Source organism: Coregonus clupeaformis, chromosome 35 (genome assembly GCF_020615455.1).
Source record: "Coregonus clupeaformis isolate EN_2021a chromosome 35, ASM2061545v1, whole genome shotgun sequence".
NCBI classification, from domain to species: domain Eukaryota; kingdom Metazoa; phylum Chordata; class Actinopteri; order Salmoniformes; family Salmonidae; genus Coregonus; species Coregonus clupeaformis.
Window position 1 is genome coordinate 35,214,205 of NC_059226.1, and position 23,920 is coordinate 35,238,124.

Here is a 23,920-nt window from a genome sequence, read left to right on the forward strand (position 1 = left end):
TGTTTGTACAGGTGTGAGATGGAGTTGGTGTTAACTTTTAATAATGCATGTTATGTAAAGAACTTAGTTACACCACTTAACATTTTGTTATACCAAAATAGGTTGGCTGGTTGAGTAAGTAACACATGGGCTACTAGGTGTTGAGCACAATCAGACAAGCTATTGAAGGAAATTTGCATTTATTTCCATATTAAACAGTGTAATTATAAACATTTCATTCAAATACACTAAGCATGATCATCATCAATATGAAGTAAAAATATTACAATTTGTAAAATTTACAAGTTTAAAGGACAGAATGGATTTTCCTATCTGTTTGTCTTTAAAGGTGCTACACAATAGGATTTTTTGGCATTTTTACATTGTAATTTCAGGAAATGTCCATAATATCTGGTGCTAATAGTGGAATAGTATTACTTACCTGCCAGTGTTGTCATATTCTCCTATTGATTGGTTCTGACTGTGGCTGTAATTTCCTGGTTGCTAAAATTCTACACTTCGCTCAATTTCAGAGTATGTGAGAACAAGCACTGAATAGTGTAGAGAATCATTGTACCATCTAAATCTCTGAAATATTTTCAAAAAATATTTTACAGCTGTTTTTGAAACTGGTGGACCAAAACCAACTTTTGATTTTGGTCCACCAGCTTTAAACAGCTGTAAAAACTAGTTTTGGTTAATGAAAATATATTTCACAGCAATTTAGATGGTACAATGATTCTCTACACTATTCAGTGCTTGTTTTCGAACCGAATAAAATGTTAGCAACCAGGAAATTAGCGATTTCCACTAGATGGTACAGCCACAATCAGAACAGCTTTCCCATTTTGACAACCGATGCCGCTCTGGCGGGAGAAATCAATAGTAGGATATCACAGCCAATCACAACACTAGCGGGGTAGGTAATACTGTGAAACTATCATTCAACTGTTACTGCAGATATGGACATTTTCTGAAATTAAAATGAAAAAAGTTCAACTAATCTTGTGTAGCACCTTTAATTAAACCGTTCGTCATTTTGTTTTTTACCGTGATATGTTGCTCTTTTTAAACGCTGCTTTAAATTACAAAATGAAACCTCAAACCTAGGACTTGATTACATCATTCCCCATGTACAGACAAAATTAAACATTTATATACATCAGTACAGTTCAACATTAAGTTAGCCTTCTAAAATGTGCAAGATTAAGCAAATGTATATACTGTAGAATAAAACATCAGGATTTCCTTAAATAAAATAAATTTCAAGTGTAACTGAAAGAACGCACAGGCTGCTGGTAGTAAAGAGGTTAACCTTGTCTGGAATACTGCAGGTGAGGAGAGAGTTTCTATCCACTACGTATCTGAAGACATGTTCAAATGACGTCACCAATGACAGGAAACCTTGACAAGTCACTAAACCAAGAGCTATATATAATTATCTGTGTTGAACCCATTGAGTCTGGAAGAACTGTTTGAACTACAGGAACAGAAAGACCATGAAAAGCTGGCCTTGCTGCTCCAGCTGAATCATAATATTATGTTTCTATACATCATTGATGGTGGTGATACAGACCCCAACCCTGCTGCACACCAAAACAAATCATACTGGAGACAGTCCGTTGAGTGGCGCATAACAGCCGGGTTGCTATGGCAATGTCCACAATCCTTAAGGTAATCTTTACCTCGGCTGTGTCACATGCAGTAGTTAAGGAGAATAACTCGTGCAGAAAATAAAACTCAGTATGAGTGTAGAATTGGTTTGACATAGTAAACCAAACAAAACAAAGAACAGGCATGTCTGTCTTGGTAGTCAGTCCAATGACAACTAGGGGTTGAGTTGCTGTAAGATCCTGCACAGTACCAGAGAAATGATCTGCGTCCCAAATAGCACCCTATTCCCTTTATGGTGCCGTTTGGGACGCTGCCACATCCCAACTGGCTCCTCCTATTAAACTCATACCCCAAAACCTCATCTCATCAAAAGATACTCATTGCACATTTGTTTCACAAAACACCTCGACAATTCGTATTACATTACGATGTTTCACTCCTATGTCTCCTGATGCAAACTCACAGAGTCACTAGGCTTGTGTGTCAGGACAAAATGTATTGACTCCTTAATCATGTGATTCCTCCAGTGAAAGGGGAGAGGATATTTGTGTATACAGTGTAATCAATATGAAATAGGCACTGTGATAAGACCCATTGATTGGTGAAGAAACTGGACAAACCTTGAAGTCACATACTGTTAATTCAAACCATGGCTTGTGACAATGTTACCTTATCCAAACTTCTACTGATGGTGTTCAACTGAATTGAAGTGAACTTCCTTCATATGAATCTGAACTGTAAGGCTTTGTCAGACCTCTCCTGTTCCATAACACTAAGCCATTCTCACCGTAGAACACATTCTTATTCTATGGTTCTCACTAGAACAGATGACTGAGAAAGTGACACCAATTATACAGATGGGATGTGTGGACGGTGAATGAGTCAATCACCAAAACTTGGTTCCTTAAATTCCTAATATACCTCTCCCACTCTTGATCATCTCCTGTTGAAGCATACACACTTCATGAGTAGACCTGGCAATAAATAAATAGTTTCCAAAAGGCAACTCCTGTAATAATCGCACAATGTAGCAAAGGAGCTACTGAACAATGTTACTGAGCAGTGTTGCACCCAAGGGCCTTGGTGTTTTAGTCAGCCTGATGCAAAGAGCTTATTATTCCTATTTGATTGCAGACACAAGATGCCCCAGCAGCCAGTGGGGCTGTGGTTCAATTGTAGTTTGTGGTTCAATCAATGATTTAGGTCTTCAAAATAAAAGTGTATTTTTTGGGTGAAACAGAATCCCCTCAGGAAATGAGGACATTAACCAAACACTTGGAATGCGCTCAACAAGTCTTAAAGCAAACAGAAAAAGTTAGGTCCATTTTGTTGTCTGTTCTTCCTGCTGAATTGCACTGATGGGGACACCACACACTGATGGAGGGGGTAAGAGGGAAAAAGCAGAAGGAGAGAACATGGCTCAGAGACCTGACTGGGCCTCGACTGTTCGTCTGTCATATTTGCTAAGAGGCTTTCGGTGGAAGGAAGGGGATTTGGTTGAGGGGGTTGTTGGCTGTCGGCTCAGTCTGTTTCTAGTTCTCTTCATGGACACCTCTTGGGGAGGAGCAGTTCTGCCTGAGAAGAGAAGCATCCACAGCCTTCATAACACTGTGTCATCCGTCCGTCTGTCTTTAGTCTGTATGTGGAGCTCTCCTTCATTCACCTGACGTCGTGCGAGGCTCTGGGTCCATTCCCCTCAGAGAAGTGGGGGGAAACTGTCCCTTCCACGTGCACCTTAGTCTTTCTCTCCTTCTTCACTGCTTCCTGAGGGGGGGCAGAAATACACAAATACAGAGTTAGAGGGTAGATCATAGAGATCCTATTCAATTACTATGTATGGGGGACATCAAGCACATGCGCACGCCTGTCTGTTTTCTGTAGTTTATTTGAGTGTGTTGTGTGTAGGTGTGTTGGTGCACTCCCACTTGCCTCCTTGTTCGGTGTCCGAGTCAGTGAGGTGTGTGAGGGAGAAGCTGGCGATGCTGGCCGGGGAGATGGAGAAGCGGGAGTAGTTGGAGTTAGAGCTACTCCAGCTGGGCTCCGGGGCGCGGCCCCCGGGAGGGGGAGGGGAGAAGTAGTGCGAGGCCGTAGACGAAGGGGACATGGTCTTAGACACGGCCAGGTCCGTAGCTGCCTTGGAGAGGAACGCAGAGGGCTCTGGGGACGAGAAGTCGTCATCCCACTCAAACCCACCGCCTGAGGAGAGAGACACCCGTTTAATACCTTGATTTGGTACAATTAGAGGGTATACGGAACGTTTTTGCCACTGGAGGTGCTCTTTAGCCAAAAGGGGCCCCCCTAAATTACCAAAATGTATGTAAACAATTAGCAAATGAACTTCCATGGTGTATCTTTGGTACATGGTCAAACTATAAACATCTGCATATTTGTGGACAGCTACCATGCTGTATTCATTTGGATTAAGAACATTTAGTCAGGTAGGATTTATGGAGCCCTTTAGGTTCTGCCTTGATAATGCTGATTGATGTTGGCCGTATCGTGATGAGTTACCTTCTTCATCTGTGGAGCTCTCTGTAGAGTTGGTGAACCTATTCAGGTAGCTGGCCGAGGGCACAAGGCTGCTGAACTCGGACACCTGGCTGTTGGAACCTGACGAATGGTCTCCCAGCTCCTTGGTGGGGGTCTCCTACAGATGGGGAGACCAATAAGTGCAAATGTTAAAGTTCAGTCTAATGACAATATTTAGACTAGAACCTGTGAATGTTACAAAAAAAAAAAACGCAATATCACATGACATTCAAACCATTTCTAATGCATAGCCATAATCGTTGTCCAATTTGTATTTTGAGTTGTTTTGATATAATTGTTCAATACAAGTGAAACAATGTCTGTCTGTGTGCATGCAAAAGGTGACAAGTGGGTACTGTACCTGGTCGAAAAGGAAAACCGTGACATCGTCGAAGAACGACACAGCTCTACTGGCACTGTCTGCATCGCTGCCTCCTGATTGCATGGAGGGTTTGGCGCTGGGGGTGACATTCAGCGATGTGGGCTTCAGCAGGCTCTTGAGGTTCCGTGCTCTACTGTCGTCCGAGACTATAACAGGCACCGGGTGCACCGTGTCGTCCTCGCTGTCCTCGCTGGAGCTGTGCAACCGGTACGCCCGCATGTCATCATCCGAGTCGTCGCTGTTATCGTCCTCTTCGTCCGCCTCCCCTCCGTCCTCCTGCCCGTCCCCATCGGAGCCGTCCCGCCTGCCCAGGTACCTCCCCTCCATGTCGGGCTCCTTGAGCTTGGGGGTGATCTCGCTGGCGTAGGTCCTGGTTAGCTTAGCGTGGACTGGTATGTTCTCAGGAAAGGGTTTTGCTGAGGTAGCAACAGCAGGCAATGGAGGCTTTTCCAGGTCCTCTGTGGATGTTCCGTTGGACACGGAGTGACTAGAAGTCCTGAAGTCGGGGAATAACTCCAGTGTCCTGGTCTCGTCCACACTGCCGTCGATGGACACAGGTGAAGTCTTCTCCCAGTCCTCCTCTGTGGTGAGGACCAGCATAGGGAGACTGGTCCCTTCCAAGGGCTGAGGCTTGGTCTTCTCCACTCCAACATCAACCAGAGCTTCTCGAGCAATGGCAGACTGTGACCCAGCAGAAGACCCTACATGTTCCTCCTCTGTGACTTCAGGAAGAACAAATGGACCTCCAGAAACACTGCCACTGACGTCCCCAGTTGGCGAGTTGGCTTCTTCAGACTTCTTCTCAGGCTCGGAATCGTTGTCGGAGAAGTAAGCAGAGTCTCTGTAGTTGCCTCCCATGAAAGGTTCCTCGCCAGGTGCGATGGGCTCTGCCTGTTGGTCCTCACCATCCTGAGCATCCATCACACTCTCCACCTCCGAGACAATGATTTCAGGGGGAACTAGCGTGGTAGCAGCTGCTGGCTCCTCCTCCTCTTCTTCTTCTTCTTCTTCTTCGGCCAAACTCAGACCGTTTTCCTCTGAGAAGTGGTCTTTGATGATGGGCTGAGAGTTCCACTCTGGAGACTCCAGGTTCTCCGTCTCGTAGCCGCTGTCGGCTGTTTTGTACGGGGGCTGGAGCTTGTGAGGTGCTGCCGGGGTGTTTAGTTCTTCGACCGACCCCTCCAGCCTGTGGCTGATGTCCAGGGAGTCCAGAGAGTCTGGCGTCTCGGCTGAGTTCTCCACAGTGGGCAGAGTGGTGGAGATGCTGTCCTCCAGTAGGCTGTCCTGGCTGATCTGGTCCATGGAAGGACCGGAGACCAGCAGAAAGGACCTATCGTGAGACGCTTCTTCCACCTCAAAAGTTCCGTCGTCGTCATGTTCATGCTCAGAGAGGACGGTGTCCATTTCTGCCTCTGTATCATCTTCAACCAGGTCGCTCAGCAGATCATCACTGGTCAGGCCTTCGCTGGTCAGGCCATTGTCAACAGCAATCTCACTGACATAGGCTGGGGGAGAGCCATGGCTTAGCAGGTCGTCTGTCGGCTCTTTGATTCCTATGGATTCAACACAGTCATCCTCTGGGGCTCCGAGGCGGTCTTCAAGGCTGGGGTTTTTGGCATCCATGCACAGGGGGTCTGTAGTGGCACTTTCAGAGAGGTGTGTGAGAGACTGGCGGATATTTGCTGGACTAATGACAGGGACCTCGGCCCTCTCAGAGGTAGAGTCAAAAGCAGTGTCCATCCCCATATCAGAGGACTGCTGCAGCAGACCAAAGTCTTCGCTGGAAGAGCTATTTCTAACTGGCAGCTGGTTGCTACAGATGTCCTCTGTTACCAGTGTATTTGAAGGCACCAGTGTTTTAGGGTCTGCTAGCGGTTGCAGGAAATCCACAAAACTGGGACTCATAAAGTCAAAAAGTTCCTCTTCTGCTGGGGACATGTTGCTCTCTACAGGTTTTATGGGGATCTCTGCTACATTTAAGCCATCTATGGTCTCATCATCATCATCATCCCAAGAGTTCATTCTGAAGCTGTGCTCTGGAACATGGGTCAGACCAGGTTTGAGGAAGTCCGGTTGTAGACTCCCACTACTTTTCCCTGATAAACCAGAGCCCTCCTTCATCAGGCTCTTCTCTTTGAGGAACATGAAGTTGTCCGCTAGTTTCTCAGTGTTCAGAAGCCTCATCACATCCGGGGTTCCCTCCCCCTCCTCCTCCTCCTCCCGCTCCTCTAAAGAGTCCTGGAGGATGACCTCTGATTGGCGCTCCCCTAAAAAAGAATTCCCAAAGCTCTTTTCTGTTCCCTGGGCCTGCCCCTCTACAGACTCCCCTCTTTGGAGACCATTTCCGTTGAGCTCTGGAAGCTCCATGAAGCCCCTGTTCCAGGAATGGGAGTCCTGTCTGGAGTCTCCCTCGCTGAAGATGTTGGTGTGGTAGGGGCTGTCATGCTCACTGGAAGACCAGATGTGGCTGTCCTGGAGGTACGAGTCCTTGGAGTCTATGCTGCGGTGGAAGAAGTCTGCGTCGGTGCTGGACTCGTCCAAGCGGACATCTTGGAGGGTGATAAATTGCTGCCTGTCAGACACTGTGTTTACCTCTGGACCCCTGTTCTCCTTTGCCTCCACGGTGCTTTCCCCCTGCTCCTCCAACTGGATGTAGTACTCGTTCCCATTGGCTGGTTTGTGAGCGTCAAACACGGGAAGGATCCCAGGGATTGCCGAATGGGTGTTCCTGCTGTCGGTGCCCCCCGTCCTGGGGGCTACGGGGTCTGGGAAGTGGGCCTGAATGTCCTCACTGGGTACTGGGAAGAACATGCTGTGGTAGTTGAGCTTGGTGTCCATGGCCGAGCGGCCATGGCCGCTGCTGCTGTCGTAATGGTCGTGCTTGGCCGCTTCCCACACGTACTCAAAGCTCAGGCCGCGGCTGGTCTCAGTGACGGTGAGCATCTCGTCCACCTCGGCCCGCAGTGCGTCGTCTGCAAACTGCTCCAGAATGGGGTAGGAGGAGTGGCTGACGGTGGTCTGGCGCGTGACAGGGTTGGGCTTGAGGGAGTCCCAGCGCTGCTGGAAGTCGTCCTCCACATCCTTCTGGCCCTGCATACGCAGGTAGGTGAGCAGCCGGTGGACCTCCTCGGCCGTGGCCCGCTTGTCTGGAGCCAGCCAGCAGAACTGTAACACCTCATACCTGCACAGGGGAGAGAGTTGAGGTATTACCCTTTATGGCATGAGCAGAGGATTTTTAAATACAATTTCACTTCATAAGAGAACATATCGTTTCAATGTCAGGTATGCAATTCTTGATCCACCTATCTTTATGATAATGTATACAAGTATTTTAACAATTCAGGAGACATCCCATAAATAAAATGTACTCCAACTAGATCCAGTTGGTATCATGTGTAGTATGGTTGGAAAGAGAGGGACTGACCATCTGTCGGAGTAGGGCAGCTCCAGCTGTGGTTTAAACAGTTTGATCTGCTGTTCTCTGATGACGTGGTTCAGGACCTCGCGGTCAGACAGGTGTGGGTAGGGCTGGGCTGCATTCTCAAACAGCTCCCACAGAGTCACCCCCAGGGCCCTGCAAACGCAGGGATCACAGAAACACTTATTATGACTGGTGGAGGGATAATTAGAACTCACAACCTACTGTACCCTGCATGTATGATGGAAACATTGGTCTGTGATTAAATGCTCAATGAGATGGAGGAAAACTATTTTCATATTGCAGCATAATAATAACCATATTCACATCGCAATGAATAATGTTCTTAATAAAAGTATCAAAACAGGTCCCAAAACATAAATATTCCTTGAAACGAAAGATTACACTGAGTTCCACAGTGATGCTGGCCCATGTTGACTCCAATACTTCCCACAGTTGTGTCAAGTTTGCTTCATGTTCTTTGGGTGGTAGACCATTCTTGATACACAGGGGAAACGGTTGAGCGTGAAAAACCCAGCAGCGTTGCAGTTCTTGAAACAAACCGGTGCACCTGGCACCTACTACAGTGAGGGAAAAAAGTATTTGATCCCCTGCTGATTTTGTACGTTTGCCCACTGACAAAGACATGATCAGTCTATAATTTTAATGGTAGGTTTATTTGAACAGCGAGAGACAGAATAACAACAAAAAAATCCAGAAAAACGTTATACATTTATTTGCATTTTAATGAGGGAAATAAGTATTTGACCCCTCTGCAAAACATGACTTAGTACTTGGTGGCAAAACCCTTGTTGGCAATCAGAGGTCAGACGTTTCTTGTAGTTGGCCACCAGGTTTGCACACATCTCAGGAGGGATTTTGTCCTACTCCTCTTTGCAGATCTTCTCCAAGTCATTAAGGTTTCGAGGCTGACGTTTGGCAACTCAAACCTTCAGCTCCCTCCACAGATTTTCTATGGGATTAAGGTCTGGAGACTGGCTAGGCCACTCCAGGAACTTAATGTGCTTCTTCTTGAGCCACTCCTTTGTTGCCTTGGCCGTGTGTTTTGGGTCATTGTCATGCTGGAATACCCATCCACGACCCATTTTCAATGCCTTGGCTGAGGGAAGGAGGTTCTCACCCAAGATTTGACAGTACATGGCCCCGTCCATCGTCCCTTTGATGCGGTGAAGTTGTCCTGTCCCCTTAGCAGAAAAACACCCCCAAAGCATAATGTTTCCATCTCCAAGTTTGACGGTGGGGATGGTGTTCTTGGGGTCATAGGCAGCATTCCTCCTCCTCCAAACATGGCGAGTTGAGTTGATGCCAAAGAGCTCGATTTTGGTCTCATCTGACCACAGCTGCCTTGAGATCATTGACAAGATCCTCCCGTGTTGTTCTGGGCTGATTCCTCACCGTTCTCATGATCATTGCAACTCCACGAGGTGAGATCTTGCATGGAGCCCCAGGCCAAGGGAGATTGACAGTAATTTTGTGTTTCTTCCATTTGCGAATAATCGCACCAACTGTTGTCACCTTCTCACCAAGCTGCTTGGCGATGGTCTTGTAGCCCATTCCAGCCTTGTGTAGGTCTATAATCTTGTCCCTGACATCCTTGGAGAGCTCTTTGGTCTTGGCCATGGTGGAGAGTTTGGAATCTGATTGATTGATTGCTTCTCTGGACAGGTGTCTTTTTTACAGGTAACAAACTGAGATTAGGAGCACTCCCTTTAAGAGTGTGCTCCTAATCTCAGCTCGTTACCTGTATAAAAGACACCTGGGAGCCAGAAATCTTTCTGATTGAGAGGGGGTCAAATACTTATTTCCCTTATTAAAATGCAAATGAATTTATAACATTTTTGACATGCGTTCTTCTGGATTTTTTGGTTGTTATTCTGTCTCTCACTGTTCAAATAAACCTACCATTAAAATTATAGACTGATCATTTTTTTGTCAGTGGGCAAACGTACAAAATCAGCAGGGGATCAAATTATTTTTTCCCCTCACTGTACCATACCCTGTTCAAAGGCACTTAAATATTTTGTCTTGCCCATTCACCCTCAATGGCACACATAATTCACAATCCATGTCTCAAGACTTAAAATCCTTCTTTAACCTGTCTCCTCCTTCATCTACACTGATTGAAGTGGATTTAACAAGTGACATCAATAAGAGATCATAGCTTTCACCTGGATTCACCTGGTCAGTCTGTCATGGAAAGAGCAGGTGTTCTTAATGTTTAATATACTCAGTATATAGGCCTACGTGTATATGGGTCAAACCACGAATAGAGTTCCTTTTGCGTCTATTTGAAATTTTAAGTAGAAATTGTGCACCAATATTGATTTTTAATAGCATGTTATATTAAATGAAGTACCCTTTAATACAGACCACATGGAACATTCAATACATCTTTTTTTATATGAATAGACTTGCTAAAGTGCCAAAAAACCTGCATGTCCCATCTCATGTTTTTCCAACTTCTAGGAAGATTTTAACCCACTTAACCCAAAAATGTCCCCAAGTTTTCACCATCATTTTAAAGCCCTAGTTACTTTGTTGCTTTCTGAGGATTCATATTTATTTCACGTGATTAGTGATTCATTTACATTTGTCATTCATTTTAAGGTCAACCCTGTTATGTGAACTGAACTCTCGTTTTAATATGATGAAAGTATTCCTTTCAAAATAATTTTTCAAAACAGACATTCAACATCTTATAGTCAAATCATAGTGTAAAAGCAGGTGAGCTGGTGCTACTCTTTTTAGCCATTATCTGGTGTTTTGTGGTGGAAAACTAAGCAGGTCGAACATAACGTCAACCCTGTTACCCATAGATAGGCTAGACATTTTTTAACAATTTCAATGTTTTTGTGAAGCTTGCATTCAATTCCCACTCCCTGTTGCACACAAGCTTCCATTCCCTCTGTCACATGGGGATTTATGGCCGATTCAAGATTACACGGTCCACCCTGCTACTTTATTTGTCAGTTACTATAGTATTGTTTATGTTTAACCTCTATAATAGACCAGGCATTTACAGCTTCCATTTTTAAATGAATGTTGTCTTATTTTCCTGTCAAATAAAAATTGCATTGTTATTCATAGATGCAATTTTTGTAAATGTGACATTTCTCTCAGCACTCCCTCTACACAATGGCAATAAATACATATTGTTCAATATGATCAATATTAACTTTGCATAATATTGTATTCTAGTGTATATTTTTACCCCGAACCATTAGTTTCCAAATATTTTAGGAGTTGATGTTGCTATTCTGTTTTTCACCTTAAATCACTGTGGTTCCAATTAAGGCCAGTAAGCTCCTATTAAGCCCGGTTTGCATTGAAACACATAGGGATAGTGTGCTGACATTCCTAATATTCAATTAACATAAATATGGTTTTTGTTCAGATTTAAGTTGATTAAAATACACAAATTACAGTTATGCATCTAGCCATGGTGCCTTTCCCAAGATTAGAAACAATTAGAAACCACTGTACTCTCCAAGACATTTGGAGTGGACAGGAAGTCATTGACACAGAGAGAGAACAATAGGATCAGGGTTGAGGGATATCAGGTGGACAAAAAGGCCAACAAATGAGGGACAAGAAGATTGCTATTGGGCGACTACTCATGCACTTTTGGGTGGGGGCATTGTCATATTGTTGTCCTTCATTCATCCAGGTGATTCCGTGTTTTGGTCCACCAGCTGTCCCTTTGTATTTAAGAGGTGGGCTTATTTAGAACACCCATGGGCTTAACGGGTACATTCGGTAGCCATTAAGCCCAGTCCGGACCTTTCACATACGTTTTAAATCATAAAACGTCACATGAGAGATTCATCTTTCATTCTATCTCCACTTTTCCTACAGAGACTAGGGCAGTATATGTTAGAAATGTAGTAACTTAGACGTTGGTGGCCTTAATAGGAACACTTACACTACACTACCCAAAATGCACTCAATTGGTGGAATGACCCATATTCTGACAACTAAACATATCCTTATTTAGGGGTAAATGTGGTACCGCAACAAGAGCCTCCTTATGCAACGTTGTGATTTACAGCCGTGACACGGACTGGCACGGAGCCATGAGGTCATAGGGGAGGGGCTAGGAGGGACTAGGAGGGATAGGTTATAGTGTTGCTGTGCTGCCTGGTGGGAGTGAGTTGGAGTGCAGGGTCAGCGTCTTCTTCCCTTTAGAAGTCAGCTAGACTGAGCGGCTGCTATGATTTACAGCCTCAGAGATCGTCTATCATCTTCAAAGGAGACCCTGGCCTACTGGCCAGCAACAGGACACAGGTTGACTCACTGTGTTAATTAGTACACTGCTCAAAAAAATAAAGGGAACACTAAAATAACACATCCTAGATCTGAATGAATGAAATAATCTTATTAAATACTTTTTTCTTTACATAGTTGAATGTGCTGACAACAAAATCACACAAAAATTATCAATGGAAATCAAATTTATCAACCCATGGAGGTCTGGATTTGGAGTCACCCTCAAAATTAAAGTGGAAAACCACACTACAGACTGATCCAACTTTGATGTAATGTCCTTAAAACAAGTCAAAATGAGGCTCTGTAGTGTGTGTGGCCTCCACGTGCCTGTATGACCTCCCTACAACGCCTGCTCCTGATGAGGTGGCGGATGGTCTCCTGAGGGATCTCCTCCCAGACCTTGACTAAAGCATCCGCCAACTCCTGGACAGTCTGTGGTGCAACGTGGCGTTGGTGGATGGAGCGAGACATGATGTCCCAGATGTGCTCAATTGGATTCAGGTCTGGGGAACGGGCGGGCCAGTCCATAGCATCAATGCCTTTCTCTTGCAGGAACTGCTGACACACTCCAGCCACATGAGGTCTAGCATTGTCTTGCATTAGGAAGAACACAGGGCCAACCGCACCAGCATATGGTCTCACAAGGGGTCTGAGGATCTCATCTCGGTACCTAATGGCAGTCAGGCTACCTCTTGCGAGCACATGGAGGGATGTGCGGCCCCCCAAAGAAATGCCACCCCACACCATGACTGACCCACCGCCAAACCGGTCACGTTGGAGGATGTTGCAGGCAGCAGAACGTTCTCCACTGTGTCTCCAGACTCTGTCACGTCTGTCACGTGCTCAGTGTGAACCTGCTTTCATCTGTGAAGAGCACAGGGCGCCAGTGGCGAATTTGCCAATCTTGGTGTTCTCTGGCAAATGCCAAACGTCCTGCACGGTGTTGGGCTGTAAGCACAACCCCCACCTGTGGATGTCGGGCCCGCATACCACCCTCATGGAGTCTGTTTCTGACCGTTTGAGCAGACACATGCACATTTGTGGCCTGCTGGAGGTCATTTTGAAGGGCTCTGGCAGTGCTCCTCCTGCTCCTCCTTGCACAAAGGCGGAGGTAGCGGTCCTGCTGCTGGGTTGTTGCCCTCCTACGGCCTCCTCCACGTCTCCTGATGTACTGGCCTGTCTCCTGGTAGCGCCTCCATGCTCTGGACACTACGCTGACAGACACAGCAAACCTTCTTGCCACAGCTCGCATTGATGTGCCATCCTGGATGAGCTGCACTACCTGAGCCACTTGTGTGGGTTGTAGACTCCGTCTCATGCTACCACTAGACTGAAAGCACCGCCAGCATTCAAAAGTGACCAAAACATCAGCCAGGAAGCATAGGAACTGAGAAGTGGTCTGTGGTCACCACCTGCAAAACCAGTCCTTTATTGGGGGTGTCTTGCTAATTGCCTATAATTTCCACCTGTTGTCTATTCCATTTGCACAACAGCATGTAAAATTGATTGTCAATCAGTGTTGCTTCCTAAGTGGACAGTTTGATTTCACAGAAGTGTGATTGACTTGGAGTTACATTGTGTTGTTTAAGTGTTCCCTTCATTTTTTTGAGCAGTGTATATTTTATTCAACACAGTGAGAGAAAAAAGTGCAACTACTGTAACATACTGTAGCACAACACCCTGTATAGATGCACAGCACAGGAGGCTGCTGAGGGGAGGACGGCTCATAATAATGGCTGGAATGGAGTGAATGGAATGGTATCAAACACATGGACATGGAAACCATGTGTTTGATACCATTCCATTTTATTCTGTTCCAGCCATTACTATGAGCCCGTCCTCTCCAATTAAGGTGCCATCTGCCGCCTGCGAATTGCACAGTGACTAGGTGGAGGTACCTACCACACATTGCCAGACTTGGTCTGGTCCAGGGTGATCACGCCCCCATGGCGCTCGCCCACCAGCTCCGGGGCCATCCAGCGCAGGGGCGCCGACTCGTCGTCCTCCGTGATGATGTAATCCTCCTGTGACATCATGAGAGGGACAGAGTCAAGCATGGAGCATCCATGTAATTACATGCAGAACAAATACATGTGTAATTTAATAGGATGTCCATCTCAGAATGCCACTTCCACAAACAACCAGTAGGCTCTCATTCACCTTCTTTTATCCATTCAATTCACTGATGTGTTTTGCCAAGGCTTCTAAGAAGCTTTTGGATATGTTTGGTAACCTTTCCTTCAGTTCTAACCCACATTACTGTACTTAGAGTTGTTGTCCGACTTCCTAGTAAGTACTTAATCAAGCTCATAAATACACCCAAAACACCTCTGGCCACACTTGTTGACCGTGCTAAATAGAGAGCTCAACATTATTTGAGGAATGCAGCGGGCGGAGCTTGCCTTAGTGACTCCACAGTCAGGCCAGGACCAAATGCAGTAGGGAATTACACTTTGGTATAAAGGCTTCCCAGAGTTCTGCCAGACGGGGGTCACAGACTAAGAGCTGTATATAAACCCCCTACTGGAAAGCACTTACCCTCTCTTTGCAGACTCTGCTGCTTTGTAAAGGCTTAAAAAAACACTTTTCACACTATTGTGTTGACTATACGGACTAAGCCTATACTATAATGTACTGGCTTTGATATTTTCTTTCACATCATCCTTTGAAACTTTGGTGGATGCATAACCTCTGTTCAGCTGGGCTCAGCTCAGTAGTGTGGAAAGGGTTATAGGTTAATGAACCTAAACTATTGTAACAGCACACATACAGATGCCACTTCCTTTTGTCACCTGAAAGTAAAACTAAACCAAATCCCCCTTATTCCATTTGAAGGAGAACCAGTTGGAAAGTGTCCTGGTACCTTGTATCTGTAGGGGCCGATGCCATAGTCTCCCACTTTGACGGTCAGGTCTGTGGTCAGAAAGCAGTTCCTCAGGGCTAAGTCACTGTGAGAAAAGAGGAGGAGAAGGAAACCCATTAAAGAAGAGATTCAAAAACAACATGAGACTGCAGTTGTTTCACACCATGAGGATTTACACAGAGTTCATTGTGTGTTCAATATGGTCTGGTGTGGTCATAAAACGGTTGAGTTTAATATGTGTTCAATACGGTCTGGTGTGGTCATAGAACGGTGAATGGATCACAGGGCTGCAAATAATAGGCGGTTGGTCCAGTTGTTCTGGTGCCAACCCACATGTCCAGTTGAGTCTACCAGCCATACATCCAACAAAAAGCTCTCATTTGTTGGGTCTGAACTAGGGTTGGGCGATACTTGAGGAGACCTCTTCTACGATATGCTACTCCAAATATCACGATATCCGATATAATCGTTTTGCGCCGTTAATGACTACATCACTCCAGACTATGCAATTTGTGCTTATTTACAATATTATAGTCGCATTCTCATTAAATCATCTTTGTGTGGCAAAGAAATAAGACTTAATTCATTTAGACTTCCTTTCCAACATATTGACACAGCCAAACTGATAAAACTGCACAGTTTTGATTTGTAAAGTTCAAATAGAGTATAGTCTTGCGCATCACAATATATCATCAATGTCAAATATCACAATATTCGATGTAAATAATGTAATCATATATAGGCCCAACCCTAGTTTGAACACAAGTTAGCGGTGTGGGACAAGACAAACACTGCAGTACACACAACTGTAGTCTCTGAATATAAAACAACACTCTGAACCGTCTCTTGGTCATCACACATATGAGAAGATGGAACGCAGTGCTGCTGCAGGAGACGTTTAGATTGGCATGTGGTCATGCAATGGAAATAACTAATTGAAACGGTGGAATTAACGCTCAGTGTATTAGGTACACCCATCTAGTGCCGGGACGGACCCCCTGTAGCCATGAAGGGATGCACCTGGTCAGCAACAATGTTCAGATACGCTGTGGCATTCAAACGTTGCTCAATTGGTATTAAGGGACCTAACGTGTGCCAGGAAAACATTCCCCACACCATCGCCACCAGCCTGTACCGTTGACACCAGGCAGGATGGGGCCATGGACTCATGCTGCTTACGCCAAATCCTGACTCTGCCATCAGCATGATGCAAACGGAACCAGGATTCGTCAGACCAGGCAATGTTTTTCCACTCCTCATTGTCCAGTGTTGGTGATCGCGTGCCCACTGGAGCCGCTTCTTCTTTTGTTTAGCTGATAGCAGTGGAACCCGGTGTGGTCATCTGCTGCAATAGCCGAGTTGTGCGTTCCAAGATGCCGTTCTCCACACCACTGTTTTACTGAGCTGTTATTTGCCTGTTTGTGGCCCACCTGTTAGCTTGCACGACTCTAGCCATTCTCCTTCGACCCCTCTCATCAACGAGCTGTTTTTGCCCACAGGACTGCCGCTGACAGGATAGTTTTTTTTTGTCGCACCTTTCTTGGTAAACCCTAGACACTGCCGTGCGTGAAAATCCCAGGAGGCCGGCCGTTTCTGAATTCTTGAAAACTGCGCTCCTGGCACCGATGATCATACCATGCTCAAAGTCACTTAGTCCCTAGTTTCGCCCATTCTAACGTTCAATCGAACAGTAACTGAATGCCTTGATGCCGGTCTGCCTGCTTTATATAGCCAGCCACGCCCACTGTTTTCGTGAACGGGGTGGTGTACCTAATAAACTGACCACTGAGTGTATTTGCATGCCTTAAATATACTGTACAGGCCTACGACAGGATGACATAATTAATATCCCAGTGACCTTTTTTTTTATAATTACATTTTCCTCACCCTAATAGGATCAAATATCTGTTTAAATTCTGTTTTCCAACCTCAGGGTGATAGAGAACTAATTATTTGTTCATCTAAGTGTCTCTACACTTGTGACTGCCTCTCTTCCCACCTCGTTTGTTTGACGTGTTGCCCAGCCATGCCATGTCTCAGGTGATTAAAGACCCCTTCAACCTGCCTCTAAATCCAACCAACCCCCAACCACCACAGATCCAGGCCAGGACAGAGCCAGACAAAGACTGGACTCTTGAGTGGCTTTAGACCTAAACACATTTGGACTTATAGCTTGTATCACTAGGTGAAACCTCCTCCAGTCGCTTCTGTTCCGCCCCTAGTAACAAAATCACTGATGCTGGAGCTTTTCCCGACTCACTCATACAGCACCAGGATATTGTTCCCAGGGAAGAACACTCACAGGCGGGCACAGAGTGGCAGTGAGGCGGGGTGGCCAGGGGAGGGCGATAAAGGTGGACTGGGCCCTCCGAGTGGACAGATGGTAGCTCATTCAGACTGGCACCCTCATGGAGGGAGAGGCTCTGGTTTCCCTTTGGCCCTGGCAACATTTCACCACCAACCCGTTCCAAGAGCGCGTCTCTTTACCCCGTCTATCTGTGGACATCGCTGACACTAGTGGTCTGTGCTCGCACACCCCAGGAGCTCCTGTCAGGCCCACTGAAACCTCGGCAAGATAAATGGAGAGATATTTTAAACCTCTTCTGTCCTGGCTGTTCCCTGCTGTTGGCGAACACAGTGCATTACGGTACTGCTGGCGGGTCAGGGAGAGAGAATCAGATTCAACGTCCTATCCCTACAAGGCAAATGGCGTGGGCGGTCGACACCGCCATGGCTTGAAGGCTGTTTGGTGCAGACACGTCAGCAGATTCTTAACCTCTTCTACAGAAAATCAGAATAGCTCAGCAACCTAGCGAGTTTAAAAACAAAGACCTTACAACAACAAAAATAGTGAGATCAACTGATTCTAAACATTATTTTCAGGTCAAGTGGAACTATCAGATTCAGTAAAATGACCAAATTAAAATATGTTCTGGAAGCCAAAAAAAATAGAAAATACTTTTCAATGCTACGGTTGTCACACTGGTTGAAAACTGGAGTACACACTTCCCTCTCCTCCACTGCCCCATATGCTATTTCTCCCCAGTGTTGTTACGTAATGTCAGTTAGAGTGATTCTCCTGGACCGCCCTGCCAGCTTGCTGTCTTATCGCTGTGGCCACCCCATCACAATAACGAGCTGGGCTCAGAAACCACAGACCCTGAGTCTTGGCTACGGTTCCAGTTCATGCCACTGCCCCTGTCCCAGAAGGCTTTGCGGCACAGCGCTAGCCACAGCCCCCCATATCGGGTACTTTGTGGGCAGGGCATCCAGCGAGGACGCCTTGGTAGTAAATCAATTTTGCAACCCAACAAAAAGAAAAGCGGTGCACTATATTTTTTTACGACTATCATTACGACCCTGTTAACGGTGGAATCTCGTACTAGGGCTCCTTTTGAGTTGTAACACGGGATAATAAATGGCCAACATGAGGCTATCCATTTACACACAAACAGCAGAATCATCATATCCTTCTGACAGGCTGATAGTTGACACTGTGGCAATGCATGGGAGCTGGGTAATTGGAGCCCTCTGGGTTTATTCTGAGCATGCAAAACATGGATGAGCTGAGCGACGCATGTTACCCTACAACCCCCCCTCCCCCCTCTCCTCCATAGCCCTGCTCACCTCGCCGGGTAAAAAGTGAAAAGAAACGGGCCCTTGACACACTCTCCTTTTTGGGGAGGCCCGGTGGCCCTGTTTTTGATTGGCCCCGTGTTGGCTTGGGAGTAGGAGTAAAAACATAAACAAACATCTACAAACATCTTCAGCTTCATTTACTGAAACAGGATGTATCCATAAGAGCAAGGTGCCATGAGGGATGCCAAAACCACATATTTGATTTGATAGAGACAGACTTGTAATTGTGACACATTAATATCACTTGTGTCTGATACTTTCGTAACGCAACATTTTTAAGTTGGAAGATCTAAAAACAGACAATACTATTTAAATGTTTGATGAAGTCTTAATTCCTTGAAATGTGACTTTGTCGGTTGACATCTGAAGTCTGTGCCCTTAGCTAAAGCAATGTTTAGTTGTGACTGACTGACTGGTGTAAACGGAGACGGAGCAGAAGTGCTACCTGTGCAGGAAGTTGTGTTTGTGGAGGTGGGTGACGCCAGCAGCGATTTCACAGGCCATCTTCTGCAGCTGCAGCAGCTCAGCATTTCGGAACATCCAATCCTGTTGAGACAGGTAGCTCCGGAGGTCCCCCTGAAATGGAGACACACGCACAGGATAACATCTGTGTATTAGTTTCAATGCCAAAAACAGCATTCACTTAGTCTTTATTTTAATATCAAATGTCACACAGAAAAAACACATCTTGAAGCTCCTGTAATATGGATTTGTGAGTGACTATCTGAAGGCGCATTGTAAGCTGTCATCCACACGGTGGCAGTAGACTCCCTCCCACTCCATAGCTCTGTCCAGCCCAGCAGGTTTTTACTGCTGATGGGGGAGTGGAACCAAACAAGGGCCCAGCTGTTTAATAAACCTAGGTCTATATGCTGTGTCACGGCTATTTTAAAATTCAAATCAGTCCAGTGGGATGGATCAACTCTTGCTGGATGGCCAGGTCACGTTTCTGTGCCCACGGTCAAAAGCTCTGTTTGGGAGAGGAGGTGAACGAGGCAGGCCTGGGGTGTGTGAGAACAACGAGTCCCAGAGTCTGGAGAAATAGGTCGGGGGGCACATTTTATTGCCACCCCTCTGAGATGTTGGGGAGGGCAGCTGAGGCTGATGCCAGAATGTAACCAACCACCAACCCACCAGAGCCCTCTGATTGTAGTGGTACAGACAGTCACTATGTGGGTTAGGCTGAGGTCCATAGACAGAGGTGGCATGATCTGTCAGTTTAGATCGGTAACATTGAGATAATATCCAGGCTAATGAGTCTGAGTTGATGGATTCACTGACAAGGCTCGTCCTGAGGTAATAGGGGCTTGCCTCGCACTATTGTGTCAACTGGGGCTGTGGTTCACACCCTGCATACAGCTTACAAAGCTCTGAGAACTGCCAGTGAAAGGCTTGCATTCTCATCTACATCTCAACAAAGTGCAGCCTTCTTTTAAGGGCAAAACCGTCACAACAAATGGGTAAGACTTTTACCATTAAAATAAAAAAGTATTGTGAAAAACTAATCACGGAAAGAACATTCTGAGCAAAGACCACAATAAACAACACCACACCCTTATTTTGACACTGCGCCACGATTCCGGGATGGAATTTTACTGATGGGGGGAATTATAATGTATCATGTCAAAGGACTTTAGAATCACACACACACCCTCTGGTAATCTCTCTGCTACTAACATGTCATTTATCCTACAAATATGAGGAACAGTAGAGGCCCCAATATGGAGCCCTGCAGAACACCACAGGATATCCCTCTAGCCCCCAGGCGGTCCTTCGCCAGGATCCATTCTGATAGGTCCCTTATACAAAGCCAGTCAGGTCAACTGGGTCCTTGACAAGGATAGGATCTATTCCAACAGGTCCTTCTATACACAGCCAGTCAGTGAGAAGGACTGCAGGCCCAGGTAGGTATGGGGCCCTGGGGGATCAGGTTCACCACAGTGGGGGAGCTCTGGAGAAGGTGACTCCTGTGTCACAAGGAGCTAAGAGGATTCCTGTGGAATGTGGTAGTGAAAACACAGCCACTCCGCGGGGTCATATAATATATGGCCAGCTTTCGGTAAAAGTGTCAATCCACATGACTCAGGGTAATGGAGCTGCCGTGTTTACTAAGAGCTCTCTGTCCCCTTACTGACTACAAGCAGCTTAGACCAGTCTGCTGACGGAACCACCATAACTCTTGTTTCTAACTGACACGGTCAAGCTGCTTTTCTCCAACACCAGCTATAAACAACCACCTTCTCTGAGAAAGACGATTCATAGAAGAGCTATATTGAACCTATGGCTCATAGAATATCTATATTAAACCTATGGCTCATAGAAGATCTATATTAAACCTATGGCTCATAGAAGATCTATATTAAACCTATGGCTCATAGAATATCTATATTAAACCTATGGCTCATAGAAGATCTATATTAAACCTATGGCTTATAGAAGAAGACCTATATTAAACCTATGGCTCATAGAAGATCTATATTAAACCTATGGCTCATAGAAGAAGACCTATATTAAACCTATGGTAAGTGATATGTTCTGATCAGTGACGAGTGACATGTTCAGCACATGTACAGTAGGATCTACTCAACAAGAGTCCCACTGTCCCAATTTTGTTCTAGTGTCTGGTACAATCACCTTAAAATAGTTTGCTTGACCACTTATTAAAAGAGTAAGGGCTTGACTGAGTGAAAAATTAAATCAGCATTTGGCTCCGGTCGAGATACCTTGGACATCAATAAAGTGTAATTGATCTTCTCACATGCACACTAGAAGTAACATTTGTATGTTTCGTCTGTCATGAGAGACAGTAATAAAGAAACATTTTTTAAAAAGGAGATGCTGTTGATGATGCGAAAACAACAACGCCAACAACCGTGCTGACCGTCGTCTACTGAAAAGGTACACACGGTTTACTGAGAAGGAAACTCTAACCGGAGGTGCTTTGACCACTGTCAATGTGAAAACCAACCAATATTGTCCTGTAATGGAAAGACTGTCTGTGTTACTGTGGGAGTCTTGTTCTGCCTTCCTGACAAATGTCCTCCCCATTGTCCTGTCCTGATGGGTGGAAACAGACAGCCTGTGTCTTCTCCGCACTCCCATTCTCAATGTAAAGAATCAAATGGAACAGTGTGTCCTCATTATATCACATTACATTTAGTTAACGACTTAATGGGTGATTGAGTTATTAGCACAGAGTGGAATTACTAACAAGACAAGTAATTGTAGTCAATTGAACCTAATGAGAACAATTAAACAAATATGAATTACACCACGGCGAACTAATTAGGAAAAAAGGTTGTGAGTTATCATGGTACGGGTAAAAAGTGTTTCCTGGTCAGTTCATGTGTTCCGGAAAAACTCTAGGCCCTGATCATGGTCAATGTCTGATAGTGAGTCCTTGCATACAATGACACATCTTCATCATAAAGCATGTTACTCTCTGGGGCCTGTCATGCCAAATAGTGTCCCCCGGCCAAATAGTGTCCCCCACTCCCCCGCGTCACAATGGGATTTGATGAGTTCTAGCTTCTGTTGCTAGGGCTGTTGCTAGAACTTGCAACATTCTGATTGGATTACGTAATGAACCAAAGTGTCCGTTGCTATGCTGGTTGCTTGGCTCTATTTTACCTCGTAGCAAAGGAAAGAGGACGTGGGCAGTTCAAGTTCGATTTCACCTCGTAAGCGCTCGCTCAGTCCGCGCAAAATTATTACCTCAGAATTGCTCTCCAAGGACTGTGTTTTTGATGGTGATAACCTGCTGACTACCTGCTGCTTCAGAGGATCGAAAAGAGAACACTCTTTCTTTACCATATATTTGTCTTTATATAGGAAAATATTGTTAAATAGGAATAAATCATTTAAGCTGTTTTTAGATTGACGTTGCTAGCTACTGTAACTTTACTTATATACCTCAGCCTGCCTAGTCAGCTAGCCAGCTACAGTTTTATTTAGCTAACGTTAGCTAGCTAACTACTGTAACTGTTATTGTCGCTTTCTGTTTCTATGTAGCTTGCACTTTAATGGCATCCCTCGAGGAGATGTTATTTTATCTTTCCAACCAGGCGAAGTACTATGAAGGCACCACTGATCGACAAGAGGCGCAACATTCAGAGAAATTCACAATTTAGGGACACATTAAGCAGTTAACTTCTATTAGATAACTGGATGGATTTAGCTATGTACAATAATTTTTCAACAACCATTTTCCATCTAGCTAGTTGGTCATCTACATGTTGCTAGCTATACATATAGTTCAGTGGAGGCTGCTGAGGGGAGGATGGCTCATAATAATGTCTGGAATGGAGTAAATGGAATGGTATCAAACATGTGGTTTCTATGTGGTTGATACCATTAAATTGACTCCATTCCAGACATTTTCTGAGCCGTCCTCCCCTCAGCAGCCTCCACTGATATAGTTATATGTCTGTCATATTGAGGTATCTAGCTATAAGTTAAACCTGATCAATCAAATGGATAGGTGTAAATCCAAATGCCCTTAACGAGGTGTCTTTGCTAGACGAGGTGTCTTTGCTACATACGGGGCAAGGATGGCCAGCCACACATGAGGGTGATTTTTACTAAGGAGGAGAAAGAGGCCGTGCTGACCGAGATGCATGCTGGCCATTTTGGAGTGAAGTGCATGATTTCCAAAATCAACCTACGCTTCTTCTGAAGGGGAATTGTCAAGGAGGTGGACAGCTGGGCAAGTGAAATAACCTTTTGTTTATCAATCACATTCTATTATATCAGAAATTATTATGATTTCAATGAATGTCATATCAGAGAGCACACAATGTTTCAATTAGTCACTTTTTGCTTAAAAGGTCAGTACCCTGTCTTGCCAGCCAGAAGTTTGAGAGGGCGAAGACTGTGGCAGCGGAGTTGAAGCCCATCAAAGTTGTTTCACCATGGCACATGATCGGTAAGTGTCCCAATTCAAATTCTGCCCTAATAAGTTGTTTTGTAATGGTTGCTTTATTTGACCACAGCAGAGTTCAATATTATAGAATGTGTGTGTGTGTCAGTATCCTTACAAATATGAAAGTCTGCATACTGTATGACACAGATATGGGTAACAATAAAGTAAACTTCTCTCTAATACTTTAAATGTTAGGGGTGAACCTCATCGGACCCTTCACGAAATCCAGGAATGCCAACAGCTGGTGTCTGACAGCGACCGATCACTTTACCAAGTGGGTGGAGGCAA

The 23,920-nt window shown here is 45.2% G+C and overlaps 1 protein-coding gene across 1 annotated transcript in view; it reads right to left on the reverse strand.

Moving 5' to 3' along the window:
- Positions 1–162: 162 nt before the first annotated feature.
- Positions 163–23,920, reverse strand: part of LOC121551628 (serine/threonine-protein kinase LMTK2) — a 63,507-nt gene continuing 39,749 nt past the window's right edge. Inside the window, exons 8-15 of the mRNA XM_045211047.1 lie at positions 19,157–19,287; positions 15,073–15,157; positions 14,112–14,233; positions 7,929–8,078; positions 4,484–7,685; positions 4,105–4,240; positions 3,523–3,789; positions 163–3,357 (exon numbers count right to left, since the gene is read on the reverse strand). Coding sequence (XP_045066982.1) covers positions 3,329–3,357; positions 3,523–3,789; positions 4,105–4,240; positions 4,484–7,685; positions 7,929–8,078; positions 14,112–14,233; positions 15,073–15,157; positions 19,157–19,287 — 4,122 coding nt within the window. The 3' untranslated portion in view covers positions 163–3,328. The remainder of the gene's footprint in view (positions 3,358–3,522; positions 3,790–4,104; positions 4,241–4,483; positions 7,686–7,928; positions 8,079–14,111; positions 14,234–15,072; positions 15,158–19,156; positions 19,288–23,920) is intronic.